The sequence below is a fragment of the Dasypus novemcinctus genome, chromosome 22, assembly GCF_030445035.2.
Source record: "Dasypus novemcinctus isolate mDasNov1 chromosome 22, mDasNov1.1.hap2, whole genome shotgun sequence".
Taxonomy (NCBI): Eukaryota; Metazoa; Chordata; class Mammalia; order Cingulata; family Dasypodidae; genus Dasypus; species Dasypus novemcinctus.
In genome coordinates this window covers 47,887,364-47,913,077 of record NC_080694.1, presented here as the reverse complement: position 1 = coordinate 47,913,077, position 25,714 = coordinate 47,887,364, and the positions used below count along the sequence as shown (strand labels likewise).

Sequence of the window (25,714 nt, the reverse complement as noted above, 5' to 3'; positions counted from 1 at the left end):
GCACAGGCCCCCACGCCCAGGAGCCGGTCGCTGAGGAACCACCGTCTAGACTGGCCCCAGAAGGCCAAGCGCAGGGCCGCCGTGCGGGAGGCCGAGCTGGGAGGCGCCAGGGTGGGCGGGTGTGGTGGCAGCACCAGGCCACCGTGGCCGCAGCTCCCACAGGACACGGGCAGCACCTGCGGACATTTTTGATTTTCACAACCGGGGGCTGCGAGTGGGTCTCGCGGGTGCAGGTGCTCTGCAGCGCACAGGCCAGCTTTCCACACCCGCAACAGCCTGCCGCACCACGTCCAGATGCGGCCGGCGTGGCTGCGGGAAGGGCCCCGGCACGGGCGACCGACCTCGGGGAGCCCCAGGCCCCTCAGCCAAAGGCGCCCCCGCCCTCGGCCTCTTCCCAGGGCAGCCGCGAAGGAGCAGCTGTGAGGGTGCGGCCAGAGCCCCCTCGGGGGACGCCAGGAGAGAAAGCGCAAGGGGCCACGGGGTTCGGGCTCAGAGGGGCCCCCGGGGGAGGGGAAGGGGCAGGTGCCAAGCAGGGACGGGACAGCGCAAGCCCATCGTTTCGCCCAAGGCTCGCTTCCCAGGACCAGACGTGGGCACCAGCCCTGGCGATGGGGTCACGTGCTCAGACGGCCAGGAGGCCCGAGGCAGGTGCAGAGCCGAGCCGGCCCGGGCCCTGCGCCCGCACCCGCGCCCCACAGAAGCTCCGGCCCCGGGGCTGCGGGGAGCCTCTGCTGCACAGGGCCAAGTGGCTGGAAACGGGGGGAAGCCCCGCCCAGCGGCCCCTCCGCCCCAGGGAGAAGACACCCGCCAGCCAAGCTCCAGCTCTTGCCCCAGAAGCCAGGGGACGGCCGAGTGGCTTCCGCACCCTACGGGACAGGAGAACGGCTACGAGGCTAGCCTGACGCTGAGCGCAGGAAAACAGAATGAAACCAGGTTTTTAGAGTGAAAACAAAACCGCACTGCTCCTCAGCTCCAGGGTTAGCACAGGGCGGCCCGGCACCCGGGGCCCCCAAGCTGAGCCTGCCGCTGCCCTCGGGCTGGGGCGGGAGCCGCCTCCCGTCAGGCGGGATGGTGCCTGCGGCCGCGGCGCGAGCAGCCTCGCGGGGCCCGGGGGCGCACTGACCTCGTCGTAGCGGTACATCAGCTTCAGCCCGCGGCAGGACTTCTGCTTCTCCACGTGGCGCAGGGCGCACTCCAGGCAGAAGACCACGTTCTCGTTCTCCTGCACGACCTGCGGGGGGAGCGCCGTCACGTCCGGCCGCTGGGAGGCCAGAAGGAGGGGACGCCGGGGGGCGCGGGGGACGCCGGGGGTCGCGGGGGAGACGCCGGGGGATGCCAGGGGACGCCGGAGGACGGCCGAGACAGTCATGGCCCCAGTAAGAGGCTTCCCCGGTGCAAAATAAACACACTTGAAACTAAACACACCAACTAGAATCAGGATCTTCAACTAGGGGAGTAACGGCAACTACCCATCTGTGAGCCGAACCCAGGGAGCCTCTGGGCCCTCCAGGTTCCTGAGGAACTTCCTGGGAGGATTCTAGTCCCCCGTAGGCAGGTGGAGACGCGAGGAGCCCAGCTGGGTCCCGAGAACAACCAGCGCTGGGCGTGATGGGGGCCGCGGCAGGGCAGCAGCGGGAAGCGGCCTCACGGGACCCGGCCCCTCAGCACAGCACTGGGCTCCCGTCGTCAACCCGGCTCTACCAGGGTCCCCAGCTCACCCCTGGGGGACACCCAGCCCTCCCCAAAACTAGCACCAACAGACACTCAGCCTGAGACGGGCCGCAAGCCCACGGAGGCCGCACGAGCGGTGGACAGGCCAGGCCTGGCCTTCCCGAGACGGGGGAGTGCGGGCCCCGGGCAGGAGGCCTCGCCCTCAAGCCCACGTCACCTACCGCAACTGTTCACCACCACCAGACAGCTGGAAACACCGTCGTCACACACGAGAGACAACTCCCAGGAAGGAGCCGGGGGAAAGCAGGACAAGACTTCCAATCTTCCGTGTCCACAAGCAAACAGCATGGCCAGCTGGAAGGGCTGGGACGCTGACTGACCGCGCACAATGCCTGACCAGGCACAGCGCCTGACAGAACACAGCGCCTGACAGAACACAACACCTGACCAAAACATACTGCCTGACAACAGATTGCGACTGTCCAGGCACAGCGCCTGACCACGCACAGCGCCTGACAGAACACAGGGCCTGACCAAACACACCGCCTGACCACGCACAGCGCCTGATAGCACGCAACGCCTAACAGTACAACACCTGACAGAACACAGCGCCTGACCACACACAGCACTGACAGAACACCGCCTGAGAGAACACAGGGATGCGGCCTGACAGAACACACCACCTGTCCGAGTGCAGCCCCTGACCGAGGACAGCTAGACAGCCCACCGCCTGACTGAACACACTGTCTTTCAAAGCACAAAACAAAACAGAACATGAAACACATGGGAACAAAAACACACAGACTTAAGTACTCTAGGAAAGAAAGCTACAAAAGTGAGTAAAGCTCCGAATCCCATGCACCAGATAAGAATACATTCTAATATGACACCCTGCGTGGATTAGAAACGCCTGCTCAACGCTGCATCCTCGGGGGACGTGACCTCTAAGGGGCCGCTGGCAAATGAATCCACACCTGGCCATTACCAGAATCCACCGGAACGGCATCTGCTCACCACGGCACCACTCACAGGAGGAACGGCAGGTAAAGCAGGAGCCCTCAGTGGCAGGAGTGGACACTCGGGCTTTCTGAGCACTGTTCACTGGGCGTTTTTAACATCCGGGGACATAATGCACTGTGGTTCTCGGTACCGTTTACACAACTGGATACGGGATTCTGCCTCCTTTTTGTATTTTCCTGACCATTCAAGCTTTCCACAAAGAGCCTATGGCTCAACTGGCAACGCCTGCACCAGCCTCTCCTCTGCGGGCAGGACTGGACAGCCTCGCCAGCCCGGGGCCCGGGGAGGCCAGGCAGGGACCACACGGCGAGGTGTGAGGCAGGCGTGCAGGGGGGCGTGGGGCGGGCAGGCTCCTCCCAGCCAAAGTCCTCTCTCTCTGGCTGTGACAAAGGGGGGCAGCGGGCGGGCCTGGCAGAACTAGGCGGTGGGAGCGCCCGGCCGAGGGGGGCTGGGGGCCGGGAGACACAGAGCCGAGGACGGTCCTGCCCAGACCTGCACTCCACAAATGCCTTGTCACCCCTGCCAGCCCAGCCTGGATGACAACAGCCGAGGCAGGAGCAAGTCACACGGCACACACACCTGAGCCCCAAGGAGCAGCCCAGGAGCTTCCACACGTCTTGGCAGGACAGGCAGGCGCGAGGACGCGGCGGGGGAGTGAGTGCACAGCCCCTCCCCGGGATGGGAGCTATGGAAGCAGGGAGGACCCGCGCAGGCAAGGGCGAGGAAGGGAGCAGGGTGGGCTCAGGGAGCACAGGAATGGGCTCGCCCCAGGCCAAGGGGCAATGCCTGGAAAGCCCCCGGCAGCTCTGACCAGAGGCGGGCGAAGACGAGGAGAGTGAGCTTTAGCTGGGGACGCACCCCGCAGGGCTTATGCAGCTGGGTGGACACTAAAGCGCGGGAGAAGGCGCCAGGCCCACACCTCGGCAGGGGCGGGGCAAGTGTGGAGAAGGGGCAGGAGCTCGAGCGGAGGGCGTGAGGAGCACAGGCCGTGCTGTGCAGGCGCAGGGGAGGAGAGGGGCAGGGGCAGGGTGGGGGCCCGATCCCCAACGTGGAGGCGCACGTTGGCAAGCCCGCTCCGGGCTCAGGCGCCCCTCAGGGGTTCCCGCCAGTCCGATCACATCAACTGCGACGTGGGCACTGAGGGCAGGTTTCCAGGTGAGGAAACGTGCCCGGGGCCGAGCGCCGGGCAGCAATGGGACCCCATCTCATGCTCCGCGCCGGGGCGACGTGCCCCAGGAGGGCCGGGCGTCCGGGCTCTCACCATGGACAGGTAGCACAAGTGCTGGCAGATCTGACACCTCCGCTCCGAGGTCTCCAACTGGAGCCACTTTCGAGGCTTTTTCTTCCCATCCGCCACCGCGCAGCTGGGGTCATGGCTGCCGTAGCGGGCCGAGGAGTGGAGGCCGGCCTCGAACAGCTGCCGCCGCTGCCGCAGCTCCGTGTCCCTGTCCAGAAACGGGAGAGGCCGCGGGTCGTCGGGCAGCTGAGCACAGCGGCTCTGGCGCCCTCACGACGAGAGGCGCGGCGGGGCCCTGCATGCCGATGCCCCCCACCCAAGTGGCCCTGTCGGGGACGGGGCAAGCCCCGCACACACGCCCAGGGGCCCTGCGCAGGTCCCACTGGAGACACAAGTCCTTAGTCACAAGTCAGGCAGACGCCGGCTTCCGTCCAGGGCCCCTGTGGTGCAGGCTCCCCCCACACCTAACACGGGGGGGTTAACCAGTTAGGAGAGCTGCGGGAGGGGTTTTCCTCCCACTTCCGGCCAAGAAGCGAGCTGAACTATTTGTCAGCTGCAGCATCAAAGGTTCGACCACCACCAGTGGAAATCCATGCACCGGCCAGCCACGCTTCCCTCCTGAGGAGGGAGAGGTGACGAGGCCACACGGCAGGGAACACACAAGAGGGCTACCCGGGAAGGCAAGCAGAGCGGCTGCGCGGCCCTCAGCTCTGTCCCGCCGCGTCAGCCGTCATCTCCTCTGAGCCCTGCAAAGCTGGGCCGGTCCCATGCAGGGCCAGGCGTGCTGCTGGGACATGGGTGACAGGGCGCCCTGGGTCACCCTGCGCGGGACACATGGACTGGCACGGTCCCTGGGCCCGGGAGCCGGGGGGGAAGAACCTGCCTTCGGCTTGGCCCCCAGAGGGGGAGCGCCGCCCACCTGGCCTCAGCACACACCAAGCACGAGGGCGACGGGGAGACACCGAAGGGAGCCCAGCCCTCCCTGCGGGGGCCGCGGGCGCCCAGCCCTGCTCACTCTGGCCCCGGAGCGGCCCCCCACCTGCCCTGCGGAGCCCGGTTCCCTGGCCTTGGCGCTGGGGGGGCCCCAGCCCAGACCTGGGGTTACCTGAGCTCGTCCAGAAGGGCGGATATGGTGCTGAGAGTGGGGCCATTCTCCTTCTTGGCCTCGGCTTGTGCTATCTGGTAGAGCAGCTTCTCCATGGAGAACGGCTTGGCTATGTGGCGACGCTTCATCTCCTGGAAGAGCACGGGGTCCCTTACCCGAGGGCCACAGAGCTCGGCCTTCAGAGCGGGCGCTATGTGAATGTGCAAGGCTTTAACTCAGTCTGGCCATAAAACAACCGAAAATTAACACCATGCTTGCCTGTGGAAAAGGCCCGACTGTGGGCAAGCCAGAGTCACACGGCCAGCGGCAAGAGCGGGCGCCACAACTCCCCGAGCGTCGAAACGCCCGGCCGTTTACTGCACAGTCTCTCCAGCGCGCGGCTTCCCATGAGGCCCGGAAGCTTTCACAACTGACCAAGCCCCAGCAACCTTCCCTTCCCGGGGACCCTCCGAGCTGCCCTGCGCAGCTGGAGGTGACATGCTCCCGCGGGCACGCACGGGTGCAGTGCGCGGAGCCCCTTACCTTGGCCGTCTCGAAGCCCATGCTTGTCCACTGGGTGGTGGCAAAGTGCACGGTTTCAGACACGCTGTAGCCACAGCACACCTTGGACACAAAGGAGCCTGGGAAGCAGACGACGAACTGGCCGCTCTGCTGCACCGTCCTGTGCACCTTGACGCCCTCCCTGCACAGCACCTCCGGGGAGATCTGGGGAGAGGACAGCGGTCAGGGACGCACGCTGTCCCCAGGAGCGCGGTGCCCCTCCTCCTGCAGGAACAGGCCTGCTCACGAGAAGACGGCTTATGTGGCAGGGTCTCCTGCTTCTCCTTTAGGAAATAAAAACACTAATTCCAAACACACCAAAAGGAAGGTCTAAGTGACGCTGGCCCCGGGGGACAAGAGGCGCCAGTGGCGGAGCAGTCCCCAGGTGGCACCCAGGAGGGCGGAGGTGAACGGGCCACCACTGGAAGCCTGTCCTCAGGGTCACTGCCAGGGGCTGGGAACACACGGCAAGCCCCGGGGCGCCGCTGCCTGCCGGGGCTCCAGCAGGGGTCCTGGGCAGCTCCCAGGGGGCCGCTGTTGCCCGGCTGGGCTGGGTCACAGGTGGAACAGGGGGACCTGGCAGGGGTCACCAGAGGCCAAGGCACATCGAGCTAACTGGTCAGAGCACCGCTTAAGGTCAAACCACTCCAGTGCCAACATCCCCGAGACTTTCTGAACACAGGCGAGGAAGCTTTATACCCAGTTCCAGGTCATGGGGGCCCCGCTGCCAGGGCCGGGCACCAAGAAGCCAGCCGGCGGCCAGACCCGGGCTCCCTGCACGAGCCTGACTTGCAAAGGGGAGGCTGAAGGCCGCTCGTGACGGCAACCCTTCGCGAGCCTGGCTTCCACACGAGGGGGCATTTGCGTTCGGACCCCTCAGCATCTACTCTGCTTTGTCGTCTTGCCCTTTTGGAAGGCAGGGCCACGCAGAGGGTGGCCTCGTGAACTTCGCCCCGCACCCCGCCGCGCCCACGCCTGCTCCCGCACCCCGCTGCACCCGCGCCCGGCAGACGCACCATGACGTTGCTCTCGAGCATCTCCAGCCCCGGGGTGCCGTTGGCCTGCAGCAGGGTGTGCACCACGTCCTCCAGCTTGCTCTCCTCCTCAGCAGGAATGCAATACCTGGGGTGGGGAGACGGGCGGGCGGGGGCGTGACAACGGGCACAGGCCCAAGGGCCGAGCCCCTCCTGAGCGTGGGGGAGGCGGAGGGAGGCCGCGGCCCAGGGCGGCAGTACCACAGCCTGCGCGACCCCTCGCTCGCCAGCACCGTCCCCGGGGCCCCGGCGGGCTTCCACACAGGACTCGGCCAAACCGCAGCCCCCTGACTGGCACGCTCATCTTTTATGAATCCAGCCCGCAGCCAGCCAGAAAGCCCTCCCAACAGCCAGGTGCTGGGGACCGGCAGCCAGAGGCAGGCCACTGCGGGCCCATGAGCCTCTGGGAGGGCCGGGCCGAGCTCAGTCTCTGCGCTGGAATTGTACGACGCCGGCGCAGGTACTGACAGCGGGGCAGAGGGTCCAGGACCGGGTGCCGCGGGAGAGCGACCTCAGCAGGGCCTAGACGCCGGGAGGGGGTGCGCGGAGGCCCACTGTGGGCCCCACAGACCCCTGCCCCCGCGGGTGAGGGGTGGCGGGAGCAAGAACCAGAAAACCCGCAGCCGCGCATGGGCAGGGCCGCAGAGGCGCCAAACGGACAGGCCTGCAGAGGGTGGGGGAGGCCTGGGGAGGCGGAGGCTGGCGTGGGGGCTCTGAGGCGCACAGCAGCCCTGGGCACGGACCCTGCTGGGCGGCTGCGGGCGCCTGCAGGGAGGTGAGCGCCTGCATGGCGGTGGCACCTGTGGCCCCGCTCCATCGGGGGTGCAGCTTCCTGCTGGCGTCTCCTTCCTCTGCCCCTCCCCCCCAGCTCTCCAGGGCTGGGGCTGAGCTGGCCGGTCCCCGAGGACATGGGAGGGGGCCTGCGGGACACCCCCGGGGAGGCTGCCAGGGCAGAGAAGCCACTGACCCCCGAGAGCCAAGCAAGGGCCAGCTGTGTGGGGCCAACTCTGGTTCCGAGTGAAGGGCGGCAGGCCCCCACTGAAGCCCCTCCACTGCCCGTGCTACTTCAACGCCAATGTTCTCCGTCACTCGCTCATGATTAAACCCAACGTGCCTGACCTAAATCAGGTTTTAAGAAAAACCCCACACCGTAAAGCCCTCTCGTCCTGCCACTGCCCCCCCTACCCTGTGCTCCCCACAGTGAGGTTCCAGGGCTTACTCAGGCCCCAGGATCTCATTTCAGGAGAAGCGACCCGGGCACCTGCTCTCACCGGGCACGTGTCACCTCACAGCCACTTTTTCAGGGGACGCAGCCAAGGCTCGAGCATCTGGCCTCAGGCCACGGGCCCCGGGGGCCGCCACTGGGCCCCACTGATTTCCCACAGGCAAAGCAGCCTCAGAGGAGCGGAGGCCTCCAGGGGGATCCATCCTCCGGGCTCTGGCCGCCCACCTCTTCCCCGCACCACTGAGGCAGGGTGCTCGGGACAGAGTCCTCAGGACAGGCTCCCCGCGCAGCTTCCTACGGGGCCGTCTCCAGCATGACCACCCACTACAGCTTGGCCTGAAAGCCGGGCAAGTCCTCAGCGAGAGACTGCCAGGGACACGGGCTCCTCGGAGAGCAACGTGAGTTCAGAGGCCTGGCTCTCATGAAGAACGCCTCAGTGCCCACTAGGACAGGAAACAGTCCCGGGGGACCCACGTGAAGCCGGACACTACGAGACAGCTGACCCTGTGCAGCCCCTTCCTCCTGCCACCGCAGACAGAGGGGCAGAGCCTGACGCACTGCCCGGGACGTGTGGGGCTGACGGCGGGGCGCTGGGGCAGACGCTTAGCGTGCAACACGCCAACTCGCTCAGGACGATGAGACCTCCCAGCGAAGATGGGTGCCGGGGGCACAGTGGACTTGGAGACGCCAGCTCGAGGGCTTTGGAAGTAACTGCCGCCCTGAGGCCGCACAGCTGGGCTGGCCATACGGGCACCAACTCTCTGTGGTAAAGCGACTACTATTTCTTATCCCTGATTGGAAATCAGAATATCCAGCAGTAACAACACAAGGGGAGAAGCAGGTAAATCACAAAAGGAACATCCTTGCTGATCACCAGAGCACGTTAAACTAGTCTCTTCCACTTCAAACACAATCCAGACGGGAGGAAATCCCGGGCTCTGAGGAAGCGCTGCAGGGAGCAAGTCCCAAGCGCTCAAGCGCCTTCACCGCCAGGTCAAGGAAGAGGCAAGGGCCGGGGCTCCCCCAGAAGGCGAATGTCTGCCCCGCACCCCCCCACCCTGGCCCAGGGACCCGCGCCCTGGAGGACGCCGTGCGGGCACGTGGGCACTCACCAAATGCAGTCAGCACCAGTGTGTAAATAGTCGATATACGGAAGGTGGTTTTGGTCTCGAGACCAGCATGAGGTAGAAAAGACCATGCCAATGTTTAGCCAGGGAATAGTCACTCCTGCAAGACAAAGGGGCCGTCACTTTCATAAAGGATCGCGGCGCTGCCTCCCCCCAAACAAGAAGAGAAAGCAACGGAAGACAAAAACAAAACTCAGGGCGAGAAGGAACTTTCCATTTCCCGCTTGCTCTTCAGAAATTGCACCGAGAACGCAGCCCTGGCTCAGGGGTGGCGGCAAGCGGGCACCGCCTGAACAAGCGGCACGATGCCCTGGTGCCCACGGCTGCACCCGTGGAACGCAGTGCTGGGAAAGAGGCGGCAGGAAGAAAGCACCACACCCCTGGGAGAGGCAGAGGTGATACCGGGTCCCCGGCGTGGGTTCAGAAACGCGTCCCAGCGCTGGCTCCGGCCGCCTGCCCTGGGCACCCCTGCCGTGACCTCTGCCTCCGGCACACCTGGCTTTCCTGGGTCACCTGAGACCCCCGACGAGCCTGAGAACGTCTCGTCTCAGCCTGAAGGGAGCCAGGGCCTCAGCTCTAAGGCTCCACGGGCACCACGGAGCATCTGGATGCCAGGGCCTGGCTTTCCCAGACGTCATCAAGGCTGTGGACACGCCCTTCCCTCTTGCAAAAGCCACACGTAAGGAGTGTCTCATGCCTGGGAACCTGCGGCAGGCAGCCCCAGCTCCAGTCCTCGGGGGGCGGGACGCGTCCCAAAGGCTGCCCGGAGGCGGCCCAGAGGCGGCGGGGGGCGGCTTACCAGGCACAGCACCGAGGTGACGCAGGATGGAGCCCGTGTTGTTGGGGAGCACAGTGAGGTTCCATCCATGCCTGCAGGGACAGAGCGCACGTCACCGCGCGCGGCGCAGCCGGAGCACCGGAGAGTACGTGCAGAGCCGCCCCGCGCGGGGAGCCCGGGAGCCGCCTTTACCTTGAGAATGGTTCCGACTTGCCCACCGGGAACCCGCTGCCGTGCGTGTTGGTGTCCACCTTCCCACAGTGCACTGCCACGTGGCAGTCCTTCTCTTCTACTAACCTCCAGTACTCTTGCTGTAGGGGAGAGGACGCGGCCTGTCAGCAGCCACGCCGGGCAGGAGCCGGGCACGCGCCGACCAAGCCCTCCAGAACAGAGCCGCCCCCGGCTCCTCCCAGCGCTCTGACAGGACACTCGTCTATAAAGCCAGCGCTGGAAGGACGCTACGGGCACCCCGCAAGCCCGACGCGCCATCCACACAGCCCCCAGGCCAAGGGCAGCGCCCACGCTATGCTCCCCGCACAACCGTGCACCCCTGGCTGCGAGCGAGGAGCCCCGAGGCGCTCAAGAGGACGCCAGTGCCCCAGCGACAAGCTGGACCCTCGGCCAGCACTGGGGCCAGGGGCGGACGGGACCCGCACACGGGCGGGCTTAGAGCTTCCAAGGGATGGAGGCACCCAGTCTAAACGAGCCTGGATGCAGGGGGGCCAGGATGCAGGGGGCCCTCCCCAGGGGGCCTTCTCCCTGTGCTCGCAATTGTCATTCCAGAAGCACTGCTTCACCTTCCCTAGTCTTGGCCGGACTGTAAACCTGGGGCCATTAAGGCAAGAGCCTAACGAGCGTGCCCTCAGCACTGCGACGGACGGCTTAGTTCAAAGGGGGGCCGTGAACGACCCCCACACACAATCCCACGGCCTCCCAGATTCCCCACGGGGTAGGCCAGCGCGGGGCCAGGCCCACAGGTCGGGAGTGAGGCCAGGCTTCCTGAACCTCGAAGGCCAGTGGTGTCGTGAGGCGCCAAGCAGGCGGCGGCACGCGGGAAGGGCGGAGGCCGGACCCGAGAAGGCCCGCCCTGCTGCGTAAGGCCCAGGGTGCACGACACCGGCTTCCCGCCGTGCTTTAATCCCTATCCAGCTAGGGAGCAAGAGGCAGGCCTGACGCTCTCCAGCAGCAGAGCCGGAGGGCATCGGCCCCGACAGGGAACTGGGGCACATGCTCACCTCACCTCCAATTCCGAAGGCCCTCCCCCGAAGAGACCACCACGAGGCGAACCCTGAGAACAAGGCCTCTTACCCCAGCTCAAAACCTCAGCCCCAGAGAGTCGCGGTGCTTCTGACCTCCCTGCCAGGAAGGCCAAGTGCACAGAAAGCTGCTGGGATGGCAGTGAGGGCCCCGGGTCAGGACAGGTGGACTCCGGGGCTGATGGTGCCTGAGGCGGTGGCGGGGGCTGCGTGGTGACTGGAGCCCTGTGGCTCTGGCGGGGCCGAGGGGCTAGGGGGTGTCCAGGCCACGGCATGGTGACCGGGTAGTGCCCAGGGGGCCTAAAGGGAATGAGAGCAGCCAAAAGCAGGCGCTGACGTCCTCGCAGCAGGCCTCAGCTCCAGGACGGGCGTCCACGGCCGCTCGCAGCGACAGCCGGGGTCCCGGCACCACAGGGAGCCGAGGGGACGTGGCCGGCCACCCCGGCATGGTCACTGAAGGGCATATGAGGGAAACCACGCAGTCCTGTCCCTAGTGCCCAGGGATACGCACGGGACAGATGCCCCTGCATGGAGCTTAAGGGAGGAGAATTAGCGACACAGCGAAGGGGCACAGCCTGGCTTACGCACTCAAGGACAAAGCTACCCCCATGGCCCCTGCATGCGCCAGCAGCCGCCCTCTAGCCTCCCCCTTTAGGGCACGCCCACGCCAGCACCGCGACGTGCACCCCGACGCAGCTGGGCAAGGGTGACGGGAATAAACCAATGATCCCGTCGCCCTCCCCTAACTGGCTGGGGCCAAGACCTGGCGCCGTCTTTCCAGTCTCATGCTGATCTGAAGGGCAGAGTTGGCAGCAGCACAAAAATGGCAACCTGCCAATCCCACTCAGAAAAAGAACAGGCACAACGCAGCTCTGAGGAATTCCACACATTCTCTTGCGTAACGGGACGGCGTAAGCGGGGCAACGGGAACCAGCCCAGAGGCTCAGGCCCTGGACACTGGGCAGCTCGGCATCGGGTCTGGGCGAGGCAAGGAGAAGCCGGCGACGCTCACCGTCTTCATGGCGCCGCCGTTTCTAACTTTTGAGCCCCTCTGGGCTCACCCAAAGTTAACACTCCTGGCGCCTCCCGGCGACCCCACACAGAGGACGAGCTCGGCCGGCACGCGAGCCGTCCAGCGGCTCCCTGGGGCAGAGCGAGGGGCCCTCCTCACCTCGATCTCAGCTGGCGCAGGCTCCTTGCTGAAGCACATGTTCATGATATTTCTTGCTGTTCGATAAAAAGTTGTTAAAGAAACAGACCTTCCCTGAAAACAAAACAGAAACAGAAGAGTGAAGATCAAGAAACAAAGCCGAAGCCTCACCCTAGATCAGGCACCAGCTCTGCCAGGGGCCGGTGCCCGCGCGCTTCCCTGCTGCTGCGGCTCCGGCCTGGAACACGCGCACACAAGGCAGAAACGCCGCCCGAGAAGAGTCACCAGGGCCAAGCGGAGGAGACAGAAAGCCAGCTCACACCAGCACGGGGAGCAGAGCAGCTGAGCGTCAGCACACCCGAGCAGGGCAAGTGTGGCACGAGGGGGCCACTTCCAGGGTACTGGGTTTTGCAAAGCACCTTCCCCGCTAGGAAGACACGGGTGTGGCGCAGGAGGAGGCAGCAGCTCAGGACTGGCCCGTGTCGGGCAGCAGCGGAAGGCCTCGAGCAAGGGAGAGGGCTGGGAGAGGGCTGGGAGCGGCCGTGTCCTCGCCATCCCCTCCATCCCCAGAGAAGGGGCCAACAGCGTCAGGGCCACAAATGGCCGTGCCGCACCCTCTGGGCCTCTCCTGCTCCTGCAGGAGCAGGGGGAACCAGAGTCCCCGTGGGCAGCTACCCTGGTGCCCTGTCTCTGGCACACCCACAACAAATGCTTGCTGTGTGGGACATATGACTCTAACTGCTGTGCCCTTTCTTAACCTGGGGCTCCAGGCTTACTTCCTGTCTGGAACTATCACAGAAAGCATGCTTGTCTTCTGAGATCCACTCCACTTCCCCTTTCTTAACTGGGTACCTCTGTTCCAGAAATAGCCTTCTGTGTACGAGTCCCAGCTATAAGGGCTGGAGAAGAGAGCCAACACTTGGGTTTGAGGGAGCAGGGAGTGGCCCGGGGCAGCAGCAGTTGGAGGACACGGCCAGGACGGCATCAGGGCAGCTCTGCCATGAGGTGACATTCCGGGCATCTCTACTGAAAGCTCTAGCCTGGCTGCAGGCTTTTCCTGCCTTTGCATCTTGAGGATCTGAGGTGCAATCAAGGTGGTCAGCATGGAGACAGCCGCTTTTCAACTTTGTGAAGAATTAAATGGGGTTCTAACTGAAAAAAATACTTCCGCATAATTCCACACTTGCCCAATATTTTACTCATTACAAACGTGAACCATAAATCACAGGAAGGGCCCAACTAGGCATTATTACCTAAGGCAGAGTGTGGGGACAGAGAACCCGTCATTCGAGAAGATACTCTTACTTGGATCCAACTTCTTCTCGCAGAATTGGATTTCTTAAGTAAAAAGTAACAAAATTGGAAATTCTCATTTCACGCTTTGACAGTTATGGTCACAGGATTTAACGACTAACATGTAGGAAGCCGCCGCCAGCTAACACTTGGGAAACACAACAGCAAAGCACTCCAGAGTTTATAATCCATGGTTCTCCTCCTCGCTCTCCATGAAAACAGTCAGAACGTCAAGCAGGATGGGTGTCGTCGACGTGGGACAGCACGCTCAGCCCAGGCAGCCCTGGGCCATAGGGCCGAAAACCGCCGTTTTGCACAAAGGAAACATCTTCTGGGTCTAATACTAAAAACCCTTAGACAGCTGGGGCATCCCTTTCCAGTACAGAGACAAGAACTAATGCCCAGGAGGAAAGTCTGGAAGTGTGGCTGGGGCAGCCGGCTGTGAATTCTGACCCTGGACTCTGCCAAGAAGCAGAACTAAGACAAGCTGGTGCGTTCCCCCTATTTTTGAGAAGTGGGTGGTGGGGCTGGGAGCTCGCCGGAGGGTCTCCTCCAGAGGCTCAGGGCCCATGGGCGTGAAGGAAGCCGCTCAGTCCTCCCCAGGGCAAACCCTCCTGGCACGCCATCCCGAGCAGGGACTCCAGGCGACCTGTGCGCCCCTCAAAGCCCAGGCAATTCGGCAGGGATCTCTGCTTGGAGGTGAGATATGGGGTCTCCCCACTTGCAGAGGGGAGGGGGCAGCCCTCCTTAAACTGAGCCAAAGGGAAGTGAAGTGGTACCGTACCATCTCAGCTGGAGCCGAGGTGGGCCAGGGCATTGGACAGAGTGACAGCTGACGGGCTGAGACAGGAGAGCATCAGCACCTCACTGCTTCACTGCCTGGAGGAAGAACTCTTCTTGGGATGGCTGGCGCGGCAGCAAGACTTAGCAGAACCCAGGAAAACAGTGGGCGTGGACCCTGGGCGGCTTGCCCCACGCCCCTCCGCCCACAGTGGCGAGAGCCTTGCGAGAGCTGCACCGGGGACCGCTCTCCACAGGAAAGGCGAGCAGAGCAGGGGCTGGGGGCGGGGCAGCGCCAGGCTGGGCAGAACAGAAATAAGGAGGGAAAGAAACAGGCACGCTGGAAGCCCCAAGAGGGACCTGGTCAATCCCTGCCTGAGAATTCCCGACAGCACCTCTGGGACGCTCTCGGGTTGCAGAACAAGGTGGGCAGTGCGCAGAGGGGGCCCCGGGCCTCAGAGGGCAAGCAGTTCGCGCAGGGCTCAGAGCGCCCACGTCCTGACTCAGGGCAGCCACCCGTCACATGCTCAGCCCTTTTACCGCATGTGACACTTCCCCAGGTGGCTTCCGGAGGCTAACTCGCCCACACCAGGGCCACCTGCGCATGTCACCCAACGGCTAGGCACCTGCTCCTCCAGCAGGGCCCTTGGGCCGGCCCAGGCACCGCGATACCATTCCCTCCTGCCCCAGCAGCCTGGGACGGGTGGAGAGAGAACCAAGATCCTCCACGGCAGGCACCGCTGCCCACGAGCCTGGGCAAGGCGGGGGCTCCTACCTTATACACACACTTGTGGAAGTCGCTGAGGACGCCTTTATCCTCCTCCTCCTCCTTGACCACTTCCTTTTCCTGAGCGAAGAGTCGCCGCCGGCCTGTCTTGGGCTGGGCCGGGCCCGCCTCCTTGAGCTTGCTGCGGAAGCCGTTCCTGTGGGCCACGCCGTTGATGAGCCCGTTCTTGGGCTCGAAGCGGGGCAGGGCGTGGAACTTGTGGCCGTCCTCCGTGTGGCCCTCCAGGGGCCCCTTCCGCTTCTCCAGGCTCTCCTTCTCCAGCAGCACCTCCCTCTCCAGCCGCCGGTGCTCCTCAGGCGACAGCGAGTCGTAGGACAGCAGGTACTGGCAGTAGGCCTCCTGGAGCTTGGCCAGCCGGTCCTGGGCCGTTTTGGGGATGCGCAGCATGTCCGCGAGTTTGTTCCATTTTTTGAGGTCAGTCACTTGCTGCATGCCGCCCATCTCATTAATCAGCTGGAAAAAGCAGGCCAGGTCGAGCTCGCAGCCTCCTGGACAACGCGCAGCAGGACGAGGGCCGGGAAGGAAAGGACAGGAAACGGCCGGTTAAAAGGACAGTGAGAAAGGGGCAAAGGTTTCAAGAAAGCCCACGGTACGGGAGGAATTGGTCATGGCCAGGCACCGGGAGCGTGACGTTCTACAGAGATGGACGCTACTCAGTGCCAGGCGACAGCCCAGGGCTGTGCACAAATAAGGCAGGTTCAGGGGCCGGACAGCACCGGCGCCACTTTAGCTCGGATGGCCCGGGAAGGTGTCCCTGGGAAGGTGACACTGGAGGAGAGCGCAAGCCAAGCAGGTATGCGGAGAGGAGCTCTGCAGGCCTGTGGAATCCTACGCGCAGCAAGTGTGCACACTCCCACAGCCCGCTCCTTCACGAGGCGGGTTTAGGGAGCCGAGGGGCAGTGGGAGGTCGCGCGCACACACATGGCACCAGGAAGGCCCTAGGAGACACACACGCACACACGCATGCACACAAGTGCGGAGAACATTCTCCACTGCACAGGATTTGCGTGAGAACCCGTGGCCAGTCCCTGTGTTCCCCAGCTCCTTTCCTCGTCCACTGCGAGGGCGGCTTCCACCCAAGGGGGGCAGGGCCTGTTTCTCACGCCTTCCTCTGAGTCAACGCACAAAGGCACAGCGGTGTCGAGATACCCTGAAAGGTAAGTCCCACAGCCTCCCTCAGAGCAAGGAAGACTGAGACTTCCCAGGTAACAGGCCTGCGGCCACTGGGAGGCTGCATGCTAGAAAACACCTGCCGAGCAGAGCTGAGGTTAAGGAAGCTTCCCGTCTATAGGGGGAGATATATATACAGGACAAGCAAGGCTGGTCCCTGGTGGCGCTGGCCAGGTCCCTGCCGACAGGAGTGACGGGACCTCAGACAGGGGAAGCGAGCCCAGCTAGCGTCTGCCCCAAGCCGAGTGCCCCAAATCCCACGGACTCTGCTTGGTGGGAATGTCTGTGGAAAGGTGAGCAGTGGGGTGGCATCGAGAGGCGACCCACACCATGGAAAGAGGGGGCTATGGGCTGGAGTGCCACAACGCGTCAAGGCCCACCCTGAGGCCTCTCTTTCAGGGTGTGCCCGGAGGCAGCCCCCACTGCCTGCCTCGTGGAGGAGTCACACAACCTGCCGGCCGAGCCGGAGCAGCTCAGGCCGCCGCTCACACTGCGGGGAGAAACCCAGCAGCACTTCCAGCATCCAGTGCTCAGAAACGAGTACCGTCGGGGCTTCCTCACTGCCAACTGCTGGCGTCACACCCGTTAGGAGGAAACCTACCGTGGGGTCCAAGGCTGCTGCAGGCGCTCCCACAGCACAGCTGAGGGGTGGGAGGAGGATTCAGTGCCCGGGGAGGCGGCAGGACAGCCCCTGATGGACTCGAGAGAGTTCCTTCGAAACCCTAAGGACCTTGCGCTGCTGGACGGAGGAAGTCCAACCAGAGGCGTGAGGTCTCGAGGGTGAACAGGCAAGTCAGTAAACCTTGAGAGTAAAGAGCGCTGGCCCAGGCAGCACAGCACCTAATTGGCTGATGGCGCTGCGAGGAGGAGTCAAAGCTAAAGACAAACTGTGGGCTCCACCGGACGCCACCTGCCCCGACGGGCCCCTCGCCGAACAGGGTGGGCCCCTCGCCAAGCAGGGCAGGGGCCTGGGGCCGCCTCACGCCCTCCCTGGCCCAGCTCAGCACAGCAGCCCCGCTGGGCAGGCCGGGTGGGAGGCCTGCAGAACCTGCGCCCTCCTGGCAGCAGGCCCCCGACCGGGCACACGCTCGAGCGTGGGTGTGGTTCCCGGGCAGGCACCCACAGCCGCCTGCTGAGGCCAGGCTCCGAGGCGCCATCCTGCCGATTCCTGACCCTGAAACGACTGTCACCTCCTGCGTGGGGCCTCCGGGGTGGCAGCCCCCGAGTTCCCGTCACTGGTCTGACACTGAGAGGAAGCGACGCGGCAAGCCCAGGAGAAGCCCCCTCCCCTGCAGAAACCACTCATGGGGTCAGAGCGAGGCAGCCACCCCAGAAGCAAGAGGCAGAAGGTGCAAGGCGAGGAGAGGGAAAGGGGAGAAGTCAGGGACAAGCTGGGACGCCCACAGCATCCTGGGAGGCAGGCGCCCGTGACAGCGCAGCGGGGGCGGGCACGGAGCGCGGGTGCAACCGAAGAGCGCAAGTCTACTTCCAGCAGCACCCAGGACCTGGCCTGAGGAGGGGCTTCGGGCTCGTCCTGCACGGTGGTCGCTGGGAGAAGCCCACTGCTTCTGCAGAACAGGAGGTGAGACCCGGCCGGGGCGGGGTTGAGCCGGAAACCCGTCGGGCTCCAGCGGCCAGTGGCAGCGGCGGCATGGGCGCCTTACCTATGAGCGGGAGCTCGTCCATGGTTATGCCCTGAGATTTGAGGTGCTTCTTGATGCAGGCCAGCCGCTGCACGTTGGGGCCCCAGCGCCGGCCCAGCTTGTGGATGTGCTGAATCTGCGTCACGAAGCGCATCTCATCGTTGAGCTTGCACTCGGGCCTCCAGTCCGGAGGGGGGACCACCCTGCACATGCCGTACCTCTCTACCTGAGCGCGGACCGACTCGATGTAAACCAGCGGGTCGTGGAACTCCTTGGCGGACGGCCTGAGGACGGGGATCTCCTCCATGGCGGCCCAGCCCGACCGGCCGCTCCCCTTCTCGTGCTTTCCCGACGTGTCGTGGGGCTTGTGCAAGGACTCGGTTTGCGAGGTAGAACGATTTTCACAGGAGGCGCCTTCCGCTTTGCCGTGTGCTTGTCTGCCGGGCATGCCCTTCCCGGCCGTGGCCCTCTTCGGCCGGTTCCGCTCCAGACTTCTCTCCGGCACTTCCTTTTTCACGTGTCCGTTCAGCAGAGGCTTCTCTGCTGGGGCCGCGGCCACCACCGCCACGGCCTTTTTGCTGGGGGCGTCGGCGCAGCCAGCCGCCCCCTTCATCTTCTTGGGGGGCGACTGCGGCTTCTCCGCCTGCTGGGCCTCTTCCAGTCTCCTCTTGGAATTCCGCAGCCCCTCCCGCAGCTGCCGCCCCCCCACCTCCTTAGTGCATGACTTTGGGTTCAACCTGCCGCTGGCCTTGACGCCATTGACGGCGGGCCCGGTGGACTTGGACGCCCCTCCGAGGGATAGCACCTGTTTGCGGGTTTTTGCATTGCTACTTTCAGTTTTCCCTGAGATTGTGTGGTTGACAGCTGAACTGGGCTTGTGGTGACTGAGTTTGGTTTCCTTGACCAGTTCCCTCTTGGCTTTGGTGTAAGTGACAGTCCCCTTGGTCACCGTTGCAGTGTACTTCACAGTTTTGGACGGTGAAGGTCTGACGTCTCGCATCTTTTTGGCACTGGTTGCACTTGCACCCAGAGAGGACATTCGAGTGACTCCGTTGACCTTAGAAACCTGGGGAGGCAGCAGAAGCAAAGGAAAAAAGAATTAGTATTTGCTGGGACGGCTCTTGCCCCACGTTAGAGAAGGCTACTGCACAAGTTGGCAACTTTGACAGAAGAGAGGCAGCTGCCTGCTTTGGACAGGAAATGTGGACTAATGGCGAAGGCAAACAAAACACGCATTCATAAATTAAAGCTCTGTAATATTCCTTTTCCGAATTCTAGTTCTGCTAATCACCTCTTCTGCACAAGGAGACCCAGACTGACGCAGTGCACTGCAGGTCAGTTTCTGGGTGCATGTGAACATGACCATGTGTTCTGGCGGCTCTTCCAGGAAATCTGTTGCACAATAAGGACACCCCCCTCCCCCATGGGCACACCAATCACTTGTCACAGGTTTGCAAGAGTTTATGATAGCAAGAGCTTGCAAAATTGGGGGCAAGAAAATATATGTATCCCTATTCCAAGAACAGACATGTTTGGCATTATTTGTGTGCTCCACAAACAGCATTCTCTTCCCAAAGAAACTGGGTATCCTTGTGCTATAAAGAGAACCGAACAAAAGTATAATCAAAAGAAGTACATCGGGTTTGGCATAGATGCAGGGTCATCATCCGAGCCCAGTGGTGGACTTCAATCTGCCGGCATCTGCCGTCTGCACCTTTAAGACCAGCCCTGTAAAACGCCCCAATGGATTTGGGAGGGACGCATCCAATCTTCTGGGAAAAGCAAAACCTTCGTGGCCCTCTTGTGCTATGTGGCTGCTGTCTTCCCACCCTGAACAAAATTCCCTATTCGGTTCTATAGGATTTGCCTAAACAAGAAGAAGCACGTCCACGCTGGCAGCCTTACAACATGACAGCTTGGTAATTTTTGGACACATAAAAATCAACCTGATTTATAATGAGAAAACCAGCATGAAGGTGTGACACTGTAAATGCGTTAACTTCAAAACCAGAGCGGTGACCGGGGCCGTAGCAGGGGCTGTGGGGCGGATGCTTTCAGGGTAGCCAGCCCCTCGTCGCTCTGCCAGGAGCCACCGCTCCGTGAACAAGTATTTAAGTCTACGGGTCATCAATTCCTTGTCTGTAACGTGAGTTCAGAAGCGGGGACCTCCAGGGATTCATAAGCGACCAGGAATACAATGAAAAGAAACAAAAACATCAAAGCAGTGATTCTCGAGCTTTCGCAGGCCTCAGAGACAGGTGAACAGGCCACACCTCCTGAGGTTCAGGCCTGCGGCCGCCTGATGATTTTGCATTTCTAACAAAGGAAAGGGAATGCTGCTGGCCGGGAGAACTACTGACCCAAATTATCACCATACAGTAGGTGGTTCTGAAAACAGAGAAGGAAAAAAGACATTAAGATCCGCATTTCCCTAAAGCCACCACTTATGCGTGAAGCAAAGCCATGACCGCAGAACTCGGTTCCATAAGCCCAGGGCTCTGGCTCTGAGCAAGCCAGGTCTGCTGGGAGGTTGCCTGTGTTGCACAACGCTGGAGCCAGGGTCTTCTGCCCCCAAGGACAGGCTGAAGGAAGACCTGAGAACAACATCCTTGATCCTCAACTGCAAGGCACCCTACAAAGAAACAGACTGATAGGCTCAGGTAACGGGAAAGAGAAGCTTCTGGAATAGACGGCAATTTTGAGAGAGGGCAGTCCTGCAACAAGGAATTAAAAGCAAATTTATAAAATCAGAATGGGAACAGAGAGGCTTTTCTGTGGTAAGTATCACTATGGTAGAACAGAAGATATGGTGCAGAACACAACCATCTACCACATAGAACTGTTTTCTGTTTACTCACACCAAACCAACCCAAAATAAAACAATAAAATTGTGCTGTGGTCAACTGATTTTTCTACCATGGAAACACTGGACGGAAGGTGCACGTGAATGCCTCGGCTATCCTCTCCAAGAAGGGATTCCAGATTGTGGAAGACAACACGTCTTTAGGCTCCGAATCTTGTTAACTTCTGGGTACAACTTGTTCCATGCGTACTTCACCATTGAGGGGCCTACACGACGTGGCTGGGCCTCTTCTGGAAGATGGGAGAGTCACCTGTGGAAATGGCACACCTGGACAGTGCTACTAGCTGCGGTCTTCCCCCATGGACGTGCAGCTTCTTCAAGTTCAGGCCAGTGCTTCTCAAACTCTGAACCCTTGAGGTTCCCTGGAGAAGCTCTAAAAAAAATGCACATTTTCCCAGTCTCACCTCCCCAGTTTCTGCTTTCCCGGCTAGCCCCTAGATGACCTGGTACATCCCTGCCCTTATCCAACATTACTGTGGGGGCGGGGGTCAGGTGCAGGGGGGTGAATTTTCTGTATGAGAGAACACCATGTAAGTATTTCACTTGCTGTTGACGTACTTTTGGAAATATTTAATTATTGCTTCTTGCCAAGCTATGCAGTCAACTAACTTGTTCTATCAGGAAAAGGAGCTACTCTATTCACTTTCTTTCTTCCTGTGCTAAGTTATCTTCAAAAAGGTCTACCCAAATCTTGTACGTGCATGTCCAAAGACTAAACGTAGCTCCCTTGCAACTCAGCACATGCACTGCACTTTGAGAGAGAGAGAAACGAGAAAGATTGGAAAGGGCATGTTTCGTGGACCAGATGCCCTCTAATTGCCCAACTGCCTGCCTCAGCCTGCAGGGCCAGAGCGCAGCTGACACGCGAACACAGGGTCCACCTGTCCCCCAAGCTGAGCTGTGTCCTAAAGGCAGGGATTCCACAGAACCCATGACCCAGCCATTTCCACTGCCAGACACCCCCTGCCCTGCCCCTTCTAGCACAAAGACACCCGTTCCATGGCTTGTACTTGTCACTCAGGACGACGTGCTCTGGCCTTCTCCTGAGGCGCTCCCCCCCGACCACTACATGATCAAATGAAAGCACCCACCCTGAGCTGCAGCTTAACTACACACCTGGGCCCCAGGGCCAGCTCCACCATGGAGGGGCAGGCATCTGGGTCCCTGTCACCTGCAGGTGGGGCTTACACGGAGCACAGGAGCGAGGGCTCACGTCGTTGACGGGAGAATCCACGCCAAGGGGCTTGTCGCAGTCCCCTCTGAGGCACAAAAACCCTGCTCCGGCTGACCCCACATGATGTACAGGCTCTTGGAGCCACTGCTTCCCTCAGCCCTGGCGTGGGCTTGTGACTGCACATCCCAGCGGACACATCCCCACCAGGTGCTCAGCGCCGCAGAGTGGGAGACGCCAGCAGTCCTCGGCGCCCAGGACACACGCACCTCAGATCAGGCAGGTGCGAGGTGGGCAGAGCCAGGATGCCCGCGAGACGGAAGGGGGTCCAGAGCCGAAGCGCCCAGCAGCCTCGGTGGGCACTGCCCCGCAAACCGCACCCCAGACCCACCACCACCTACCAGGCAGGGGCCACCCCTGCTCCCACCTAAAGCCAAGGTACGAGCTGGAGCAGAAATGTCACTGGTGAGCAGTGAGAGCCCATGTGGTTCACTGCGGGAGGCCGAGCACTGAGGGACTGGTGGTCGCAGGCCCCGAAGGCAACAGGAGGGACATGAAACCCCCAGGACATGAGGCACCCCTGCCTGGCCTTCCCTCTTAGTAGTAATGTCCTTTGTAACCTTTTACAAGTATCATTATGTAATACGTAGTAACGTGCTTACTTTACTCTCTGAGAACATAACATTCTCTCCACCCTTCCTGGTTTGTCCCAATCAACTCAACAAGACAAAATGGAAAGGAATAACGCACATTCCCAAGGCAGAGCAGAAGATGAGAAACAACACGATGACGCTTGCAGTTCACGAGGAGAAACTGCCGCGGCAGCCACGGTGCTGGCCCGCCTCCGATCAAACAGGGACTGCACGGTCAAGCTCTCCTGCCCCACTAGAGGGAGCCACTGACCTGATGCCTCGGCCCCTAAATTTCAAAACAGTCACGAGCAGAGTGAGCTCCAGAGAAACATTCATGGGTTTGGGGTAACTTTGCTTTAGTCTCTGTCTGCAATTGGACCATCACACTTGAATTAATAAAAGAGAAGAGCCTAAAATGAACCCCACTGGTCCAGTTACCGAAGGGGAAGGCAGGCCAGCGGGCAGGCCCCTTCCTTAGGAAACAGGTAAGCACTTCATCAACGGGTTCCAGCATTTGCCAAAGCAGCAAAACAGGAAAGAGGTCTTGCAGGGCAAGGCCGAGCCTAGACAGCTCTGGATTGGCAGGGGAGGCAGCTGTATGGAACAGGGGGTCACAGGATCTTTTCCCAAGACAAGTCCCACTCCAAGAAACTTAAACTTGGTCAGAAGTGACACATGCAGTTCTAACTGCAGGCATAATCTATCAGAAGCAGAGTAACCCTTCCACATTTCTAAAGCTAAGGTTAACTTTCTGGCATTTTCCTCTGAATATTCATATTTCATTTCCAAAATATTATTTAAAAGAGTATTTCCAACTTCTGGTTTGAACAGAGCTTCAAGTCAACCCCACCTCTCTGAATCTCAGAGGCTAGGTCATCTTGGAACCCCCCCCCCCGCCCCGACATTTTCATGGGGGATAAAAACTATTTCCCAAAAGATAAAGCAACTCGGCCAATCTTCAAGCAGGCCCGCCAGCTGCCCAGGCGAGTTGATCATTTTCCTTCTCCAAGTTGCAGCTCCGGCTCAGTGTAGTAAGAACAGGTGACCACATTCAGTGCTGCTTTCCCACATCCTGATGTACAGACCACACAAGTTGCTACACAAATAAAACCTCCTCGTTACTTATCCGGAAAACTAACATTTCAAAACCCCCTCTCCAGGAGTAAGCACGTTTGGTTTTCCTGAATGTTACTGTCTTTTACTGCATGTAATGGAACTACGATCTTCAGAAACAAAAGGGAAAGCATCGCTAGCTTCTTAGTTTGGCACCTGCTACACTTCCAGATTATTATCCAGGCTGAGTGGAAGCTGCTGCACCATCAATTCCAAAGCTATAGCTTTCCCGGGACAGAGAGAACGCACTGGTTGTTATAAATCACTAAGAAAAGGCCTCTGTGAAGTGCATGTTCAAGTCTGGAGGCATTTAAAGCACCAGAACTTCCACACAGCATTCTTCAAGGTAATGCTGCTGTGAAAGTGTGATTCAACAGAGCAAGGACTCGCACCTCCAAGCCATCTCCCAAAGCTGCACTCCTCCCCTCACCCATCCAAACTGCAAGCAATTCATCCTTTTCTGTTACACTGACATAAAAAATAAATTGTATTTGAAATGAAAGATCAGAGGATCCTTTGGGCCTCTATCTTTTATGCAGTTAAAAAGATGAAAGGTCAGATTCTAATCATTTGCATCAACCAGCCACAAAGGAATCTACGATTTGCTTTTATTGGCCTTATTTTCTGAATACTTAAGTAATGGGATGTGATGGGTTCAAAATTATCCTTTCATTTTTCACTGTGTCCCTGTGAGAGGAGTTAGCATTATTGGCTCCAAATGAACGACAGGGCTCAGAAATGTTAACTAGTGTAGCCAAGTCTCTGTGAAGGTCACTGACAGAGCCAAGCTAGACCCTGGATGCCAGGTTCACCCCTCAGGGTTTATCAGGTTGGGGAGGGAAGGCAGGCAGGGCTGTAGGAGGGAGGGAGAAGCAACCTGTCACTGTTAACATCTACCTGGCGACTTCAGTTCATTCAGTGTCCTTTTATATGATTCAACTTATGAAGACTCTAATGAGAAAGTTTATGTTCTATATTTCCATCAATTGGGGGGAAAAAGGCAATGGCAATTAAATGCAATCATGGTTCTGGTCTAGATTAATAAGTGAGGGGACAAAAGCGTCAAAAAGAAATTACTGGAACACATGGAAAAAAAACTGGAATATAGACCGTAAACTTTAAATTTTAACCAGTGTTAAAAAATAACATTCTTTTAAGAAATTTAAGCACTTAAATTTCTTGACTTTTATAACTGCACTTACATAAGTGAACATGCTTGTTCTTAAAAAATGCACATGGCAGCATTATGTGTTCAAGGAGCTTGACGTATTATAACCTACTCTCAAGTGTTTAAAAAAGAGACAAATAGATGGAGTGACAGGTGGATAGATTGAATAATACAGCAAGTATATTCCAAGATGTTAAAATTGGTGTATCTGTGTATGCAGGTGGAGGTGAGGGGGTTAAAGGAGTTCTATGTTGTTGTTTTTTAATTTTTCAACTGTTCTAAGCTTAAATGTATTTTAAATCACAAAGTTTAAGGAAAATAAATATCCCCAAGACTCACCTGGCTTAAATACGAAGTGAGGACAGGAGTGTGAGTGCCAAATCCTTACTGCCAAGGACAGGGCATGGGCCCAGGGCCAAATCCCCTGCCTGCGAGGCTCGGCCCCATGTCTCGATCCTGTCCTCTACCTCCCGGGGCTGGGAGGGGCCACTGACCAAGGGCTCGGGACAGCACCACCACCAAGTTACAGGCCATTCCTAAGAGCTGCCCCAAGGGGCCCCTGCCTGGTGGGCAATGTGGGAAATGCAGAAAGGGCAGGTAGACACACGGAGGGCAGGGCACAGGGCACTCACCTGCTCAACCAAAGGCAGCCCAGCTGCACAAGCACTGCTCAGCAGCGCACCTGCGCACGCAAGTCTTCTGCTGAAAAGGTTTGGGAGTAACCTGCTACCTTGTCTCAGAGAGCATCGTGGAAGGGGATGAACCTGGTGCACATCCGAAGATGATAAAGCTCGCCACGCCAAGCTCCACTAAGTCTAAACAGGAGGAGAGTCATGTGCGCTTGTCCCTCTGTGTAAAGGTAATGTTTCTCTCTCCCTTTCTCACCTCCAAGCATCATTCTCCTGCTTTTTGGACCCTCAAAATATGGAAGGTTCATTCAATGTGGGGAAA

General features: G+C 60.2%; 1 protein-coding gene across 5 annotated transcripts in view; it reads right to left on the bottom strand.

Annotated features, from left to right (window-relative positions):
• The window catches only part of JARID2 (jumonji and AT-rich interaction domain containing 2), a 236,814-nt gene that overhangs the window by 4,917 nt on the left and 206,183 nt on the right, over nt 1–25,714 (bottom strand). For all 5 annotated transcript variants that reach the window (XM_058285252.2, XM_071210978.1, XM_058285251.2 and 2 more), the window contains 11 exons: nt 17,838–18,882; nt 14,992–15,491; nt 12,165–12,257; nt 9,930–10,048; nt 9,759–9,829; nt 8,945–9,059; nt 6,590–6,695; nt 5,556–5,738; nt 5,034–5,164; nt 3,953–4,136; nt 1,124–1,231 (listed from right to left, as the gene is read on the bottom strand). In XM_058285252.2, the coding sequence (XP_058141235.1) occupies nt 1,124–1,231; nt 3,953–4,136; nt 5,034–5,164; nt 5,556–5,738; nt 6,590–6,695; nt 8,945–9,059; nt 9,759–9,829; nt 9,930–10,048; nt 12,165–12,257; nt 14,992–15,491; nt 17,838–18,882 (2,655 nt within the window). The remainder of the gene's footprint in view (nt 1–1,123; nt 1,232–3,952; nt 4,137–5,033; nt 5,165–5,555; nt 5,739–6,589; nt 6,696–8,944; nt 9,060–9,758; nt 9,830–9,929; nt 10,049–12,164; nt 12,258–14,991; nt 15,492–17,837; nt 18,883–25,714) is intronic.